Source organism: Rhinopithecus roxellana, chromosome 17 (genome assembly GCF_007565055.1).
Source record: "Rhinopithecus roxellana isolate Shanxi Qingling chromosome 17, ASM756505v1, whole genome shotgun sequence".
Taxonomy (NCBI): Eukaryota; Metazoa; Chordata; class Mammalia; order Primates; family Cercopithecidae; genus Rhinopithecus; species Rhinopithecus roxellana.
In genome coordinates, this window is record NC_044565.1 from 9,043,378 (window position 1) to 9,063,178 (window position 19,801).

The 19,801-nt window shown below is 39.9% G+C and overlaps 1 gene segment (V, D, J or C); it reads right to left on the reverse strand.

Moving 5' to 3' along the window:
* Nucleotides 1-16,486: 16,486 nt before the first annotated feature.
* LOC104676478 lies at nucleotides 16,487-17,062 on the reverse strand. The segment is given in 2 exon segments: nucleotides 16,487-16,791; nucleotides 16,961-17,062. Coding segments are annotated over 2 exon segments (354 nt in total).
* Between the last annotated feature and the right edge of the window lie 2,739 nt (nucleotides 17,063-19,801).

The window sequence follows — 19,801 nt, forward strand, 5'->3', positions numbered from 1 at the left end:
AGGGAGGGAGGGGTTGATATTACTCCTAACATCGTGGGGGGTGTACCCCCCCATGATATTGTTTGTAATATCCAGGGAAAGATTTGAGATGATATTACTTTCAACATCATAAACACCTTTTATCTACACCCCCCCGTGATATTGTTTTTAATATCCGGGGAAGAGAGGATGATATTACTCCCAATATCGTGGGTGGTGTACAAACTTCTGTGATATTGTTCATAATATACAGGGGAGAAGAGGATGATATTACTCCCCATATTGCAGGCATATCGCGGGGGGTGTACACCCTCCTGTGATATTGTTAGTAATATCCAGAGAGGAAGAGAATAATAATACTCCCAACATCATGGGGGTGTACATCCTCCTGTGGTATTTTTTGTAGTATTCAGAGGGAGAGAGGATGATATTACTCCAAACATCCCAGGGGATGTACACCCCTCTCTGATATTGTTTGTAATATCCAGTGGGGGAGAGGATGAAAATACTCCCAATATCACAGGGGGTGTACAACCGCATGGAATATTGTTCATAATATCCAGGGAGGGAGAGGAAGATACAATTCCCAATACTGGGGGAGGTGTACATCCCCTTGCGATATTGTTTGTAATATCCGTGGGGGAAGGGGAGATATTACTCCCAATATTGCAAGAGGTGTGCACCACCCTGTGATACTGTTTGTAATGTCCAGAGAGGAGAGGGTGATGTCACTCCCAATATCATGGGGGGTGTACATTCCCCTGTGATATTGTTCATAATACCCTTGGGGGATTGGAGATGATATTACTTTCAATATCATAAAAACCTTGTATGTACACCCGCCTGTGATATTTTTCATAATATCCAGAGGGTGGAGGATGATATTCCTGCGAGTATCGTGGGCAGTGTATTGTTCGCAATATCCAGGGTGGGGGAGAGGATGTTATTACTCCCAGTATGGCCGGGGTGTAAATCCCCTGTGATATTGTTCGTGATATTTAGGGGGAAAGAGGATGATATTGCTTCCAATATAGCAGGGGGTATATACTACCCTGAGATGTTGTTCCTAATATCCTGGGGTGGGGAGGATGATATTACTCTCAATATCTCTGGAGGTGTACACCTTTCTATGATGTTGTTAGTAATATCCAGGGGGAGATTGGAGATGATATTACTTTCAATATCGCAAACACCTTGTGTGTACACCGCCCTGTGATATTGTTCGTAATATCCAGGGGAAGAGAGGATGATATTACTCCCAATATCACAGGGGGTGTTCACCCCTCTGTGATACTGTTCGTATCTTGGAAGCTCACCTATGTCCTGCTGGGTTGAACTGGAATGTGTGATATGACCTAAGGTTTATTTGGACATGAACTTCCCTAACCTTTGAATCACTAAGGACCTAGAGGTCTGTGGGATGCAGCACTTCCTCAGGAGCTTGCAGTGACATCAGGGCCCAGGCCTGAACACCAGGCAGGGATGTCTCAACTCTGTTATTCTTCCCAGGAAATACATGATTTTAAGTTCCTGTCAGCTGCAGCAGCCTTTGCATGACAGAGTCTGCAGAATGGAGGAGGTCCACGTGCCCTCTGAGCAATGAGACGTGAGAGAAGGGAAATGTGGTGCCTGAGGTGTAGCTAAGAAATTTATGGTCATGAGCCCTCAGCTGCACCAAGTCCTCTGTGTTCTCCAACATCTTCCTCTTTAGGCATCTAAGAGAATCCACAGTGCCTACTCTCCACAGAAACAACACATCTGGGCAGCTGGACCACAGCAAGCAGGAAGGTTTGTGTTCAAGACTGTACCATTGTGGGAGGATAATGTGTATTTTGCTGGCAGTAACAAACCCCAACAACCTCTGCATCCACCCTACTGATTTTAAGCATGAAATCTGCCACTGACCCACTGCCACTGAACCTATCCAGGACTCCAGGGTCCTGGTTGGAAATCAAATAAATCGGGAGCCATGGAGGTTGGCCTGGCATCTGTAGGTCCCAATTCAAATAGATGTATCCATTACTGTGAAGGGGGCTGTGACTGGACCTCAGGAGATGGAGGCTGGCTCACTAGGGGTGACGGGCAAGGAGAGTGGAGGCTGGGTCATCACAGCATCTCCACTGGATCCTGAAATAATAAGAGAGAAGGGCAAGGTTATGTGCAAACATTGTGAGCCATTTAAATCATTTTCTGTCTGTTATTTATGCTTTTCTAAATTATTTTGTGTGTGTGGTTAATACTCTCAAAACATACAGGTTTAAAAAGAACCAAGATTTGCAAGGCACAAAGGGGCCTCTAGAAGTCACCTACCCCATCCCCCTCTTTCTGTGTCACAGCTTTCACTAAAGCACATGTCCTTGCTCCTTCTGGAATCTTCCTCACTCACAGATCTAGACATCACATGCCCCATCATGGAGAACAAGATGCATCTAACATGAGGACAGGACACACATGGGAGGCAGTGGGGCCCCCAGAGCTCACCCTCCCACCCCATTCTCTTCCATCTTCTCCCTTCTGTGCTTACCAGGGACCCAGAGCATTAGCAGCCCCAGGAGCTGAGCAGGGAACCTCACTTTGAGAAGGTGAACTGAGGAGTCCAGATCAGTCAAGGCAAGGTTAGAGCTGAGTTTTTATCTCAGACTCACAGGGAAAGGTCTTCCCTAGCAGGCAGTATGCAAATCCCCTGGTGGGTGCAGTGGGGTGGAAAGAGCTAAGGAGAAGGTGGAGGCTTCTCTTGTGAGCAAAATGAATTAAATATATTTTATGCTTTAATGGAAATCAAGAGAGGTAAAATCTGTGTTGCCTGAATGGCAAAAGGGACAAATTTAGATGTATCCTGCTTGTTCCTCTAATAGATTTCTAGTTCTTTAGGACTGTCTCAGGCATGCTTCACATTTCTCTTTAACAGTGTTGAGCTTTCAAAATATTTAGTGATTCTTATTTATTTGATCGGGTTTATTTAAAACAGTCTAGGTTTGTTGTTATTTTATTTTGTTTTATTTTACATATGATAAAACACACAGTGCAAAGCGTGCAAATGAGTTTTAAGATACAGATCATTGGGGGGCGGAGCAAGATGGCCGAATAGGAACAGCTCCAGTCTCCAACTCCCGAGCTGAGCGACACAGAAGACCGGTGATTTCTGCATTTTCAACTGAGGTACTGGGGACATCTCACTAGGGAGTGCCAGACAATCGGTGCTGGTCAGCTGTTGCAGCCTGACCAGCGGGAGCTGAAGCAGGGCGAGGCATCGCCTCACCTGGAAGCGCAAGGGGGAAGGGAATCCATTTTCCTAGCCAGGGGAACTGAGACACACAACACCTGGAAAATCAGGTAACTCCCACCCCAATACGGCGCTTTAAGCAAACAGGCACACCAGGAGAATATATCCCACACCTGGCCGGGAGGGTCCCACGCCCACAGAGCCTCCCTCACTGCTAACACGGCAGTCTGCGGTGATCTATCCGCAAGGCAGCAGCGAGGCTGGGGGAGGGGCGCCCGCCATTGCTGAGGCTTAAGTAGGTAAACAAAGCCGCTGGGAAGCTCGAACTGGGTGGAGCTCACAGCAGCTCAAGGAAGCCTGCCTGTCTCTGTAGACTCCACCTCTGGGGACAGCGCACAGCTGAAGACCAACAGGGGAAGCAGCAGGGGCCGGTGCAGACGCGAACGACTCTGTCTGACAGCTTTGGGGAGAGCCGTGGATCTCCCAACGCGGAGGTTGAGATCTGAGAACGGACAGACTGCCTGCTTAGGTGGGTCCCTGACCCCTGAGTAGCCTAGGTGGGAGACATCCCCCACTAGGGGCAGTCTGACACCCCACACCTCACAGGGTGGAGTACACCCCTGAGAGGAAACTTCCAAAGGAAGAATCAGACAGGTACACTCGCTGTTCAGCAATATTCTATCTTTGGCAAACTCTGCTGCTGATACCCAGGCAAACAGGGTCGGGAGTGGACCTCAAGCAATCTCCAACAGACCAACAGACAGTCCTTCTGACTGTCAGAAGGAAAACTATCAAACACGAAGGACGCCTATACCGAAACCCCATCAGTACGTCACCATCATCAAAGACCAGAGACAGATAAAACCACAAAGATGGGGAAGAAGCAGGGCAAAAAAGCTGGAAATTCAAAAAAAAAGAGCTCATCTCCCCCTGGGAAGGAGTGCAGCCCATTGCCAGCAACGGATCAAAGCTGGTCAGAGAATGACTTTGACGAGATGAGAGAAGAAGGCTTGAGTCCATCAAACTTCTCAGAGCTAAAGGAGGAATTACGTACCCAGCGCAAAGAAACTAAAAATCTTGAAAAAAGAGTGGAAGAATTGACAGCTAGAATAATTAATGCAGAGAAGATCATAAACGAAATGACAGAGATGAAAACCATGACACGAGAAATACGTGACAAATGCACAAGCTTCAGTAACTGACTCGATCAACTGGAAGAAAGAGTATCAGTGATTGAAGATCAAATGAATGAAATGAAGCGAGAAGAGAAACCAAAAGAAAAAAGAAGAAAAAGAAATGAACAAAGCCTGCAAGAAGTATGGGATTACGTAAAAAGACCAAATCTACGTCTGATTGGGTGCCTGAAAGTGAGGGGGAAAATGGAACCAAGTTGGAAAACACTCTTCAGGATATCATCCAGGAGAACTTCCCCAACCTAGTAGGGCAGGCCAACATTCAAATTCAGGAAATACAGAGAACGCCACAAAGATACTCCTCCAGAAGAGCAACTCCAAGACACATAATTGCCAGATTCACCAAAGTTGAAATGAAGGAAAAAATCTTAAGGGCAGCCAGAGAGAAAGGTCGGGTTACCCACAAAGGGAAGCCCATCAGACTAACAGGAGACCTCTCGGCAGAAACTCTACAAGCCAGAAGAGAGTGGGGGCCAATATTCAACGTTCTTAAAGAAAAGAATTTTAAACTCAGAATTTCATATCCAGCCAAACTAAGTGTCATCAGTGAAGGAGAAATAAAATCCTTTACAGATAAGCAAATGCTTAGAGATTTTGTCACCACCAGGCCTGCCTTACAAGAGACCCTGAAGGAAGCCCTAAACATGGAAAGGAATAACCGGTACCAGCCATTGCAAAAATATGCCAAAATGTAAAGACCATCGAGGCTAGGAAGAAACTGCATCAACTAACGAGCAAAATAACCAGTTAATATCATAATGGCAGGATCAAGTTCACACATAACAATATTAACCTTAAATGTAAATGGACTAAATGCTCCGATTAAAAGACACAGACTGGCAAACTGGATAAAGAGTCAAGACCCATCAGTCTGCTGTATTCAGGAGACCCATCTCACATGCAGAGACATACATAGGCTCAAAATAAAGGGATGGAGGAAGATCTACCAAGCAAATGGAGAACAAAAAAAAGCAGGGGTTGCAATCCTAGTCTCTGATAAAACAGACTTTAAACCATCAAAGATCAAAAGAGACAAAGAAGGACATTACATAATGGTAAAGGGATCAATTCAACAGGAAGAGCTAACTATCCTAAATATATATGCACCCAATACAGGAGCACCCAGATTCATAAAGCAAGTCCTTAGAGACTTACAAAGAGACTTAGACTCCCATACAATAATAATGGGAGACTTCAACACTCCACTGTCAACATTAGACAGATCAACGAGACAGAAAGTTAACAAGGATATCCAGGAATTGAACTCATCTCTGCACCAAGCAGCCCTACTAGACATCTATAGAACTCTCCAACCCAAATCAACACAGTATACATTCTTCTCAGCACCACATTGCACTTATTCCAAAATTGACCACATAATTGGAAGTAAAGCACTCCTCAGCAAATGTACAAGAACAGAAATTATAACAAACTGTCTCTCAGACCACAGTGCAATCAAACTAGAACTCAGGACCAAGAAACTCAATCAAAACCGCTCAACTACATGGAAACTGAACAACCTGCTCCTGAATGACTACTGGGTACATAACGAAATGAAGGCAGAAATAAAGATGTTCTTTGAAACCAATGAGAACAAAGATACAACATACCAGAATCTCTGGGACACATTTAAAGCAGTGTGTAGAGGGAAATTTATAGCACTAAATGCCCACAAGAGAAAGCTGGAAAGATCTAAAATGGACACTCTAACATCACAATTAAAAGAACTAGAGAGGCAAGAGCAAACACATTCAAAAGCTAGCAGAAGTCAAGAAATAACTAAGATCAGAGCAGAACTGAAGGAGATAGAGACACAAAAAACCCTCCAAAAAATCAATGAATCCAGGAGTTGGTTTTTTGAAAAGACCAACAAAATTGACAGACCGCTAGCAAGGCTAATAAAGAAGAAAAGAGAGAGGAATCAAATAGATGCAATAAAAAATGATAAAGGGGATATCACCACTGACCCCACAGAAACACAAACAACCATCAGAGAATACTATAAACGCCTCTATGCAAATCAACTAGAAAATCTAGAAGAAATGGATAATTTCCTGGACACTTACACTCTCCCAAGGCTAAACCAGGAAGAAGTTGAATCCCTGAATAAACCAATAGCAGGCTCTGAAATTGAGGCAACAATTAATAGCCTACCCACCAAAAAAAGTCCAGGACCAGATGGATTCACAGCTGAATTCTACCAGAGTTACAAGGAGGAGCTGGTACCATTCCTGCTGAAACTATTCCAATCAATAGGAAAAGAGGGAATCCTCCCTAACTCATTTTATGAGGCCAACATCATCCTGATACCAAAGCCTGGCAGAGACACAACAAAAAAAGAAAATTTTAGACCAATATCCCTGATGAACATCGATGCAAAAATTCTCAATAAAATACTGGCAAACCGCATTCAGCAGCACATCAAAAAGCTTATCCACCATGATCAAGTGGGCTTCATCCCTGGGATGCAAGGGATATTCACAATCAATAAACGTAATCCAGCATATAAACAGAACCAAAGAGAAGAACCACATGATTATCTCAATAGATGCAGAAAAGGCTTTTGACAAAATTCAACAGCCCTTCATGCTAAAAACGCTCAATAAATTCGGTATTGATGGAACGTACCTCAAAATAATAAGAGCTATTTATGACACACCCACAGCTAATATCATACTGAATGGGCAAAAACTGGAAAAATTCCCTTTGAAAACTGGCACAAGACAGGGATGCCCTCTCTCACCACTCCTATTCAACATAGTGTTGGAAGTTCTGGCTAGGGCAATCAGGCAAGAGAAAGAAGTAAAGGGTATCCAGTTAGGAAAAGAAGAAGTCAAATTGTCCCTGTTTGCAGATGACATGATTGTATATTTAGAAAACCCCATTGTCTCAGCCCAAAATCTCCTTAAGCTGATAAGCAACTTCAGCAAAGTCTCAGGATACAAAATCAATGTGCAAAAATCACAAGCATTCTTATACACCAGAAACAGACAAACGGTCAAATCAGGAATGAACTTCCATTTACAATTGCTTCAAAGAGAATAAACTATCTAGGAATCCAGCTTACAAGGGATGTAAAGGACCTCTTCAAGGAGAACTACAAACCACTGCTCAGTGAAATCAAAGAGGACACAAACAAATGGAAGAACATACCATGCTCATGGATAGGAAGAATCAATATCGTGAAAATGGCCATACTCCCCAAGGTTATTTATAGATTCAATGCCATCCCCATCAAGCTACCAATGAGTTTCTTCCCAGAATTGGAAAAAACTGCTTTAAAGTTCATATGGAACCAAAAAAGAGCCCGCATTGCCAAGACAATCCTAAGTCAAAAGGACAAAGCTGGAGGCGTCACGCTACCTGACTTCAAACTATACTACAAGGCTACAGTAACCAAAACAGCATGGTACTGGTACCAAAACAGAGATATAGACCAACGGAACAGAACAGAGTCCTCAGAAATAATACCGCACATCTACAGCCATCTGATCTTTGACAAACCTGAGAGAAAGAAGAAATGGGGAAAGGATTCCCTATTTAATAAATGGTGCTGGGAAAATTGGCTAGCCATAAGTAGAAAGCTGAAACTGGATCCTTTCCTTACCCCTTATACGAAGATTAATTCAAGATGGATTAGAGACTTAAATTCATAAAAACCCTAGAAGAATATCTAGGTAGTACCATTCAGGACATAGGCATGGGCAAGGACTTCATGTCTAAAACACCAAAAGCAACGGCAGCAAAAGCCAAAATTGACAAATGGGATATGATTAAACTAAAGAGCTTCTGCACAGCAAAAGAAACTACCATCAGAGTGAACAGGCAACCTACAGAATGGGAGAAAATTTTTGCAACCTTCTCATCTGACAAAGGGCTAATATCCAGAATCTACAAAGAACTCAAACAAATATACAAGAAAAAAACAACCCCATCAAAAAGTGGGGAAAGGATATGAACAGACATTTCTCAAAACAAGATATTCATACAGCCAACAGACACATGAAAAAATGCTCATCGTCACTGGCCATCAGAGAAATGCAAATCAAAACCACAATGAGATACCATCTCACACCAGTTAGAATGGCAATCATTAAGAAGTCAGGAAACAACAGGTGTTGGAGAGGATGTGGAGAAATAGGAACACTTTTACACTGTTGGTGGGATTGTAAACTAGTTCAACCATTATGGAAAACAGAATGGCAATTCCTCAAGTATCTAGAACTAGATGTACCATATGACCCAGCCATCCCACTACTGGGTATATACCCAAAGGATTATAAATTATTCTACTACAAAGACACATGCACACGTATGTTTATTGCGGCACTATTCACAATAGCAAAGACTTGGAATCAACCCAAATGTCCATCTGTGACAGACTGGATTAAGAAAATGTGGCACATATACACCATGGAATACTATGCAGCCATAAAAAAGGATGAGTTTGCGTCCTTTGTAGGGACATGGATGCAGCTGGAAACCATCATTCGTAGGAAACTATCACAAGAACAGAAAACCAAACACCACATGTTCTCACTCATAGGTGGGAACTGAACAATGAGATCACTTGGACTCAGGAAGGGGAACATCACACACTGGGGCCTATCATGGGGAGGGGGGAGGAGAGAGGGATTGCATTGGGGAGTTATACATGATATAAATGATGAATTGATGAGTGCTGACGAGTTGATGGGTGCAGCACACCAACATGGCATAAGTATACATATTTAACAAACCTGCACGTTATGCACATGTACCCTAGAACTTAAAGTATAAAAAAAAAAAAAAAAAAAAATACAGATCATTTCATGTCATGATCCAAATCAAAATACGGAAGGTTTCCAATTCTCTCGCTGCTTTCTTTATGCACCTTCCCAGTTAGCAATTGCTGCTGAAAACACAATCAATGTAATGGCTATTCTGACATCTATAAGAATTGCTTGTTTGTTTTCCTGGACTTCATATCAGGTAAAGATTTTTTGTAGCTTCTTTCTTATTTCTTTCATTTTCTGAGCCTTGATTCCTTCTTGTCAATTTGCATTGCTAACTACTGTCATTCCTTGTGATTCTGAAGAATTTTCTCATGAGTCTCTTGCAAGGCATATATGCAATTAATTAATTAATCTTCATATATGAAGGAATATTTCTACCTTGTCTTTACATTTAAATGATTGTTTTGCTGGATACAGAATTTGTGGCTGACTTTTCTCCCCCAGTATTTAAATATATCATTCCACACTGTCTTCTCACCTCCATTGGTAAGGATAAAAATTTAGCCAATGGCTTCATTATTGCTTCCTAGTATAGAGTAAGTCAGTATTTTAGAGATGCATTCCAAATTCTCTGTGTCTTTGTCTTTCAACATTGGTACTATGTGCATAGTTATGAATTGCATTGTGCTTATCCTAAATGGGTTTCACTGAGCTTCTTTCACATATAGATTAACATGTTTCATCACACTGAAACATGATTTTCATTGTTTCTCCATTTTCTTCATTTTCAGTTTTTGTTTTAGAATCATAACATACATGTACAGATATGTTACAAAGTTATTTCACACAATGCTGAGGTTTGAGATATGACTGAACCTTTCAACCAGGTAGTGAATATGTACCCCATAGGTAGTTTATCAGCCTCTGCCCTTCCTCCCTCTCTCTCTCTTCTAGTAGTCCCCAATGTCTATTGTGCCCATCAACTGTGGACTGGATAAAGAAACTGTGGTATATATGCACTATGGAATACTATGCAGCCATAAATAAGAACAAAATCATGTCCTTGCGGAAACTTGGATGTAGCTGGAGGCCATTTTCCTAAGGGAACTGATGCAGAAACAAAAAACCAAATACCACATAATCTCACTTATAAGTGGGAGCTAAACATGGGGTACACGTGGTCATAAAGATGGGAACACATTTTTTGGCCTCGATCTTTTCTTTGTTATTCCTAAAACAAATTTGTTGGTATTCTTCACGTGGACCTATCATGTCTGAGGTTTTATTCATTTTTCTTTACAATTTTCCCTTCTTTATATGAGATCATTTCTATTGACTTGTTTTTCAGTTCACTGATACTCGTGTCATCTTAAATTGCTGATGAGTCTACCTAATATATTTTTTCAATTGAGTTGTTGTACCTTTCATTTCTTGGATTCCCAGTAGTTCTCTTTTCATAGTTTTGTCTCTGTTTGAGAGCCGCTATCTGTTTAATCATTGTCTTTATATATTGCTTTTTAAATCTTTTATGATAGGTTAAAATAATTATTTGAATATATATTGGATAAAGGTGGAGCACATAGACATCATGGAGATGGACCATAAGGCAAGGAGCTCAGAATTAGATTAGTTGAATTTGGAGTCTCTTACTACATGATGCTACTGTGAGATTTAACTATTTTCCATGTATTATGTTTCTCATATTAGAAATAGTTTCCATTTTTAAGATAGTAACTATGTATAGAAATTCAGTTTATCAATCCCTGGAAATTTCTAACAGAAAAATTGATGAAAAGATAGTTTCTCTTAGGCCCCCACACCAGCCTCTGCCTGGGATCTGAATTTGTCTTTGAGGCAGTGGAATCTCTGATGAGTTTTTGAGTTGAGCAATGAAATCACGGCAGGGCAGGCTGTGCTCTGGGTGCTGTGGAGGACAGGGGGGCACTCCTTCAGGGTCAGTGATGTTGGGAGTTTGAGGGGAGACTCAACATGGAGCTGCCTGTGAGTCATCCCAGCAATGCTATCTGGACAGTGATCATCTCACAAGTGTACTCAGATGCCAGTGGATGGCCCAAACGTGGGCTCAAGTTGGACAAAGACAAAGGTTTAGGGATGAATATATGGGGTTCATTGGATCCTCTGAAGTTTCAGCATTATCATAATGAATGACATGGGAAAAGAAAGAAGTCACAAGGCTGTGATTTTTAATTTGGTATTAAAATATATCCCCTCTGCTTATTTTTCCCTCCATAATGTAACTACTGATATGCATTTAACAAAAGTCACTGTTTTAATTGTAATTTTACGAACTGACAGCCTGTGTGCTCAGTTTCTAAGTAACTGGATAACCAGACCATCATTCCTATGGGTGAAGCCAGGAAGTGACTTTGGATGTGAACAAATGTGGGTTTCATGTACACGTCTCCAAAGCCACGGGCCACTGATCTGGGGAGAACCTGCAGTCATTTCACTTTCCCATACCCAGATGAGAGGACACCTTGATCTGTGTTCTTCGGATGAACTCTAAACACTGGATCACATTCTGAAGCTCTAGTTCACACTTCTTTTCTTTGCTACAGGGACTCTCTCACTGACATGTATTGTACCCTCCGCATAGAACAGTATGTGATACATACAACTTGTTTTCTGCTAAATACCCAACAATCATGTCGTTTATGAGTCTTCCATAGCTATTACCTGCCCTATGGCTATGGGGTCTTCCAAAAGAATGGGCCAGAGATGGAGCTGTGAAACTGTAGCTGGATGAAAAGTGTAAGCTTCAAATAGGATAAAGAAGTGGTTATAATAATAATAATGATATTCCAAATTAGTCTGGACTCTTGGCTGTGATTACCGGTACGAGGGAAACAGTCTAAGTTTGGTATGTTTTTGTCTGCTTGTTTCTGTTTTTTCAATTGATAAAACAGCCAGAGTAAAGTTCACATATCTTGAATGTGCAACTGAATAAAGTTTACGTGTAATTCATTGTCTGGATGGAATGATAGAATATTTCACATTCCCTTGTGCTTCCCTCATGGACAATCTTTGTCGGTTTTCACCCCTCCCACCCAGCAAAAGTAACTGTCTTTCTGGCATCTACACAATCATTTAGGTTTTCCTGTCCTGAACTTCACATAAATAGCACTAAGGGTATTTTTTATCTTTTTAGCCTTGGTATTGTTCCTTATTATTTCGAGGCCTTCATTTCTTCCAGTGGAACCAAGGTCCTGTCTGATGTCATTTCCTGGTATTCTGGAGGATTTTCTCTCAAATATCTTAAAAGACATAGCTGCTACGAATGAATCTAATTTGTTTATTAAAGAATTTTTTTTGTTTTTTTTCTTTAGATTCAAATGATATTTTCACTGGATATAGATTTCCTGGTTGCCTTTTTTTTTCCTTTCAGCATTTAAATATGTCATTTCACTGCTTCTATCCTCTATTGGTCTTGACGAAAACTTAGCCAATGGTTATGTTGTTTCTCTGTATATAGTGTCTGCTTTCATTCTTGATGCAATGAAGATTTTCTCTTTGTCTTTCAAAATTTTAATATAATGAGTTCAGTTATGTTTCTACTGATTATCTAAAAGGATTTTACTGAATTTTTTCATCTAAGAATATTTTTTATTAATTTTAAAAATATTTTGTCATTATTTCTCCAAATACTTTTTCAGTCACTTTCTCTGTCTCTCCTTCTTTGTGACTCTCATTATACATTTGTTGGTATCTTTTACTCTGTCTGAGCTCTAAATCCCTGAAATCTTCTACCATTTTTTCTAAACGTTTTCTTTAGACTCAATAATTTCTATTCCTCTATTTTCAAGTTAACTGATTGCTCTGTCATCTCAAATTGCAATTAAACCTAGCTAATAAATATTTAAATTTAATAAATATTTAAATTAAATTTAAATAAATAAAAGTTATTGTACTTTTCATTTCTAGAGTTTCTATTTGTCCATTTTTTAATACTTTCTATTTCTTTTCTTGAGGCCCTATTTGCTGAATCTTTTTTAAAATATTTTATTTTTTATGTCAATGATCATAGTTTTAAAAATAACTATTTGAACATCTGCATATTAACTGCTTTGTAGTCTTTGCTAAAGTCAATATTTAGGAAAAGTTAGAATCAACTTTCATTGACTGTTTTCTGTTGTTATTATTGTAGTTACTTTATTTTTGTTCCTTCAATATAGATCATACTTCTCTGTTTTTTTCCAGGATTTTTTAAACTGTAAACTGCACATTTTTGATAATATATTACAGTATCTCTCTTTAGATTATTGGTTTTTTAAATTTAAATTTAAATTTGCTTAGAAACAGGGTCTCACTCTGTCATGTAGGCTGGAATGTGGTGGTGTGATCATAGCTCACTGCAGCCTCGACCTCTTGGGCTCCAGTGATCCTGCAGCTTCATTCTTCTGAGTAGCTGGGATGTAGGTGAATGCCACCACTCTCTGCTATTTTTAAAAAATTTTTTGTAAAGACAAGGATGTCACTATTTTGCACAGCCTGGTCTCAAACTCCTGGCCTCAAGTGATGCTTCTGCATCAGCCTCTCAAAGTACTGGGATTACAGGCTTGAGCCACCATGTCAGGCCTTGACTTTGCTTCATTTTTCTGAGCATTTTTAAATTTTCTCCTTAGTTACTTGTCTGAACTTACTGATAGTACCTGACTTATGGTAGTTGGAGTTATATTTTTTTGACTTTGAGATGGTGTGAGGGTGATACGCATTCAAGTAGAAATAGTACTTCCAGTATTCCTACGACTATTCTATTTTCTCTTTCAGTATAGTATCCAACAAATTACCTAAGATATTCAACACTTTATTGTAAGATAAGCTTTGTGTTAGATAATGTTGCCCAACTGTAAGCTAATGTGAGTGTTCTGAGTACATTTAAGAGAGGGTAGGTTGGGCTATAATAGTGAGTGGATTAGATATATTAAATGTATTTTCAATGCTTGATATTGAAAAATCTGTATCTCATGTGGTGTTTGACCACTGATATCTCTGCTTCTTTTTATTCTTAATATTAATCTTTAGTTTGAATTTATAGGAACCACACATGTATCAGCACAGCTTAGTGGTCAACAAGGATTTGAGAAGAAGTTTTGCTCAAATATCTGGAGCTTACATATCTATCTTCTGTCAATCCATCTGTGTGTAGTTTTAAAAACACAAGCAAAATGTAGCTAGTTTTTACCTCCCTCTGGTTTTACTTTGCACCAGGCTCTCCTGGGTCTCATCACTAGAATATATAGCTTCTAAGTCACCAGGAATGTGTGCAGAGATTGTTTCAGTATATGGCTCTATCTTATCCAGAAATCTGTCAGCAGATGTACTACTTGTCCCACACAAGGCCCCATCTTGCACTAGCAAAGCTGTGGGCTTTTTCTGTTTATTTTTTATAAGATTCTCCATGCTTAATTGGAAACACTGAAGAAGGTTACTCCACTCCTTGGCTTTACTGAAGTCCACCCACGTTGGCAGCAAGCTGCTAGTTTTATTTGCTATGCTCATATTGGTAAAGCTTCAGTTCTGTAATTCATGCTGACTGAGCTGGGAGTAGAAGGGTGCTGTCACAGGCAACAGGCTACAGACTTTTTCTGTCCTTACTCAAAATACGAGTACTTCTTTTTTCTATAAAGAATATACATCTTTAATTATTTTATGCTTTGCTAATTTTCAGTGCTGAAATAGCTTTAATTTTTAGCTTTACATTTGTATGTGTGTTCGTTGTTGATTTTTGCAGAGAAGATGTATTAAACTCTTTGTGATGCCATAAACAGAGATGCCTTCTCAAGTACATTTGAAAGAACATAGTAGCCACACTGAAGTGGAATAAGGTTAAGGACTAACACAAGTAATTTTGTATTGGAGAAATTGAACTCTGCACCCTCAGTTTAAAGAGAAACCAAGGTCTTCACAAATAGAGAACCCTGATCACTAGATTTCACAGTCATAAAGGAACACACTGTCAATTTTTAAGTTGCCTTCTTAGAACTGAGCAAATTAGTGATTACACTCCACATAATGAGAGCTATGACTGTCTTTAATGGAGATGAGAATCAGACATAAGAATAGGTGCAAAATAGGAGGAAACTTGCGGACTTTTTAAAAAAACACCTTTTTTCTTATATTTTTAGTTTCTTGTGTGTTTGCACGTGTTTTTAATTTATTTGGAAATATTTTTAAACTTAAAATTTTTAAAATATAGCAAAGATGCTTCACATAGACTCCTCCTCCAGCTTGCTCTAATGTCAGCATCATGCATAATCACAGTGTAAGTATCACAACCATGAGATGAACATAGATATAATGTTATTAGTTAACTCCTTTCAAATACCATATGGATTTCACTGCTTTTCCCATTAATGTCATTTTTTTATATTACAAGATAAAATTCAGGTTTCTTTATTTTATTTGGTCATCTTGTCCTTAATATCTTTAAATCTGTGACAGTTTTTCACTTTTGTTTCTCCTTCATGGCTATGAAACTTTTGAAGGTTACTGGCCAGTTATGTTGAAGAATGTCCTCCCAATTGAGTTTGTATGATGTTTACTTTTGATTTAATTCACAGCATTAATTTTTGGCAAGATTAATACAGATAAGATGTATCCTCAGTGCTTCACAGCAGATGTTACATGATGTCAACATGTTTTATTGACATAATAAATGAATATGATCAATGAAATCCCTTTTGGAAGGAAGTCTTGGAGAAAAATAATGAAAACAACTGCTTCTATCCCTCCTTCTACTTGGTCATTTGCAGACATCATTAGGAATAGTCTATTTCTTCCTTTTCCAGTATGTACTTTATTTTTACAGACTTTAATCCTTTTACAAACTACTGAACCTTAAAGAAAATTGAAGAAATAATTTAGTTCACTTTTAAATGGCAAATGGTTCTGTAATAACTATTTGCCACTGAAATGTTGACAGCCTGAAGAAAGAAAAAGAATGGGATTTATTCAGCCATGGTAGTATCTTCGCATGAACAGCTTTACTGAGTCAACTATTTGCATAAATACATAGAATTTTCTACTACTTAGAATGTTGTAGAATTCGAATGGGGCGGTGTAGCATGCACTGAGCTACTTCTACTGGGAAAGTGTAGAACCACTGGGTCTATATAAGGATTCATACAGTGAGACACTATTTCTGGAAACCTGGGATTCTGGTGCCTCAGTTGAAGAGAGTCCAAGAATCAAAGTGCAAATTGTTCAAGGGTTTTTTATTTTAGAACCACAAAATGTCCAGATAGAGCAGAGATGCTAAAACTGAGTGGCCACCACACTAGCTGTCTATAAAGGAAGCAGCTGGTATAATCTAGTAAACACTGATGGTTTTGTTGAGGTTTTTGTTTCAGGTTGAATCACTGTGGGTTCCAGTTATTATAGTGCTGACAGAAATAAACTGCAAAATCTTCAGGTTCCAGGCTGCTGATGGTGAGAGTGAACTCTGTCCCAGATCCACTGCCACTGAACCTGTCTGGGATGCCAGTGGCCCTGCTGGATGCACCATAGATGAGGAGCCTGGGAGCCTGCCCAGGTTTCTGCTGGTACCAGGCTAAGTAGCTGCCAACACTCTGACTGGCCCTGCAGGAGAGGGTGGCTCTTTCCCCTGGAGACAAAGACAGGGTGGCTGGAGACTGCGTCATCACAATTTCTCCGGTGGTATCTGAGATTGGAAAGAAAACAGAAATGCACTCATGTAATCAAGATCAAACCCACTGTCTTTGAGTAGTACTAAACTTGCTGATCTACACTGAATTTTAATTGTATTTGGTGCTGAGCAGAGGTGGCAGGAGTTTTCAGTGATGTGCAAAACCACCTCATGTTCCCCTCACCTGGGAGCCAGAGTAGCAGGAGGAAGAGAAGCTGTGCTGGGGCTTCCATGGTTCCCTCTGGGTCCTAACTGAGCAGTTCCTCCCCGGAGCTCTGACCCAGGCATTGATATGGGCTCTGGAAGGTAGGGCAGCTGGGAGGGACATGCAAAGCAGCTGGGATGGGAGATGGACTTCCAGCTGCAGGGACCACCTGCTTCTTCCTCTCTGCACTGAGCATCCTGCGCCTCCCTGGTTGTCAGTTCAGAAATTCTGTTGGCTCAGTCTGAGTGTAGAACTTTCCCCTTGTGCTCACAGAATTTCACTCCTGTGTCTTTCTTCTCTTCAGTCACCCCAATTCACCCAGAGGATATTTGGTACAACCCTGTTAAGAATAATATAGAAGGCTGGCTGCGTTTTCATTTCTCTCGTCCTATCCTCAATATGCCCAGTCATCTCCCTAAGTGCACTGTTGGACCCACTGAAATGAAGACTCTGGTAGAACTTAATCTTCCAGATACACCTTTCATTTACTTGTTAATAATGTTTTCTGAGGGTCCTGAAGCTTTCCATTAACCCAGACACATACCTTCTTTGAGTTAAAAAGTTAAAACTTTTGTTTACAGTCACATGTCCTGGCAGGCCCTGATATAGATGCTCCATGGCTTGCCGATTGCTTGAAATTAATCAAGCAACTAAACTTCTCTGTGTCTCAGTTTCCATATCTGTGTGACTGTGACAATAATTGTACCTACCTTACAGTGCAGTTGATAGTTTAAATAAAATAAGATAAAATATTTACAATAGTATTCAGGACGTTATGCATGTGACAATTAATTTTGTTTTTATTATTTAAATATTCAGCACTACAGTCATCACCACTATCAGAAATATGCTTACTTAGTATGGACAGTATTCTTAAATATAATCCAAGAATGTTTTATCCAGAAATTAAATTCTAGGGCTTTTTCTTCACTAACTGTACACACTCTTAAAATCCTAATGATTTGTTCTTAATCTGTGCTAAAGTACTCAGACCTTCAATCATTCCCACCCATCCGTGTCTAAGGCATTACTACTCATCATCCATTATCAAAATATTACCCTATAAAAGGTAACCATGTCCTGTTGCTGTCCTTTTTTCTTATGTAATCTTTATCCTACCTTGTTATCTTTTGTCTAATTCTTGCCCCAGGGCTGACAATAAGGCAAAGCTACCATCATTACTTGTGGACTTGCTCCAGTATAATTATGTCAGGTTTGTTATCTTGGAAATGAGGACTCTGTCTTGCAAAGAAGCATATTCATTGGGTCAAGGTGTTATCAAATAAATGATTTTATCCACTTGTGATTCAATAACTAATTTAGACTGACTTGAACAGATTTTTTTTAATGACAAAAAAGGAGAAGATGACATAAGTGGAAAATACAACACAATAGAAAACACCAGCTATTGTAACTCTTGCTTCATGGATTTTTACATATATATTAGACGTATGCTGGGTATATGTGTGCAGTGATGATCCAAAACTGAATGGTAACTGGTTTAAGGAATGCCTGTATTACATTGGGTCTTGTCTGCTTTTCCAATTATGAACAGAAAGCTACAGCACTATTTGTATGAGTATCAAATCTTCCAGCTGCCTGAGATAGAGGGAGAGAAGATTTACTGAGATAAAAGCCTTGGAAGTAGTAGACGTTTGTCCTGTGATGTTATGGCTGTTGCTGTGGTTACTGTTGTTAGGAAATACAGTGGGAGTGAAAGCAGGTAAATTTACAAGCTCTGCTCTGCCTCATACTCACAACCCCCTCTACAGATGGACAGATGGTGGTGCAGGAATCTCTGACACCTGTTAGAAGTCTTTTGCTCTTTCCAGAATCTTTCCTGACAAGTATTGTTTTGTGTCACAGATTAGGTAGAGCTGGGTGTAGAAGAAAGGACTAGAGCAAGGGAAGAAGTTTTCAATCAAAGGTAGTTCTTGTAGACACAGGGAAATGGAGTTTTTCATAGATTTATGCCACACTTCTATCATGTTGGGGAGAGAGGCATCAAACTAGGCTCATTCCTGAAAGAATCAGAACATTATTTTAGACAGAAAGAATGATGAGTTTCTTGTCAAAAGGATGTTTAAAATTCAAAGCTACTGATTTTTTGTTGTTGTTTTTGAGATAGAGTATTGCTCTGTCACCCAGGCTGGAGTACAGTGGCATGATCTTGGCTCACTGCAACCTCCACCTCCCTGGTTCAAGCCATTCTCCTGCTTCAGCCTCCCAAGTAGCTGGGATTACGGGCATGTGCCACCACACCTGGCTAATTTTTGTATTTTTAGTAGAGATGGAGTTTCTCTATGTTGGCCAGGTTGGTCTCAAACTCCTGACCTCAGGTGATCTGCCTGCCTCAGCCTCCCAATGTGCTGCAATTACAGGCTTGAGCCACTGTGCCCGGACCTACTGATGTATTAATATTATTCATCTTCTTGAATACACCAAGTGGTAAAGTGCAAATCCACAATTTAAACCTGAAATTTCTACTCCTATGTGAACTAGTGAGAAACAAAAAATTTCTATTGGTTGGAAGATGATGCTTGACAGTGGTCAGTTTGTGAAGTGGAGGCTTGTGTCACAGTACTTTTTATGGTGTTACATATGAAAATGGTGAATGGCCTCATACCCAGAAGAATCAGCGTTTCTCATGAGCCATACTACCACAAGAAAGAACTGAATTGAAGCCTGTGACTACCTGATGAAGGGTGTATAAAGAAGAGGCAAAGAGAAAGGACACAAAACACAATCTGGTAAATGGAAAGGAGAAAGTCATTACACAGCCTATAAGAGTGCAAAAATAAAGAGAGGATATTATGAGTA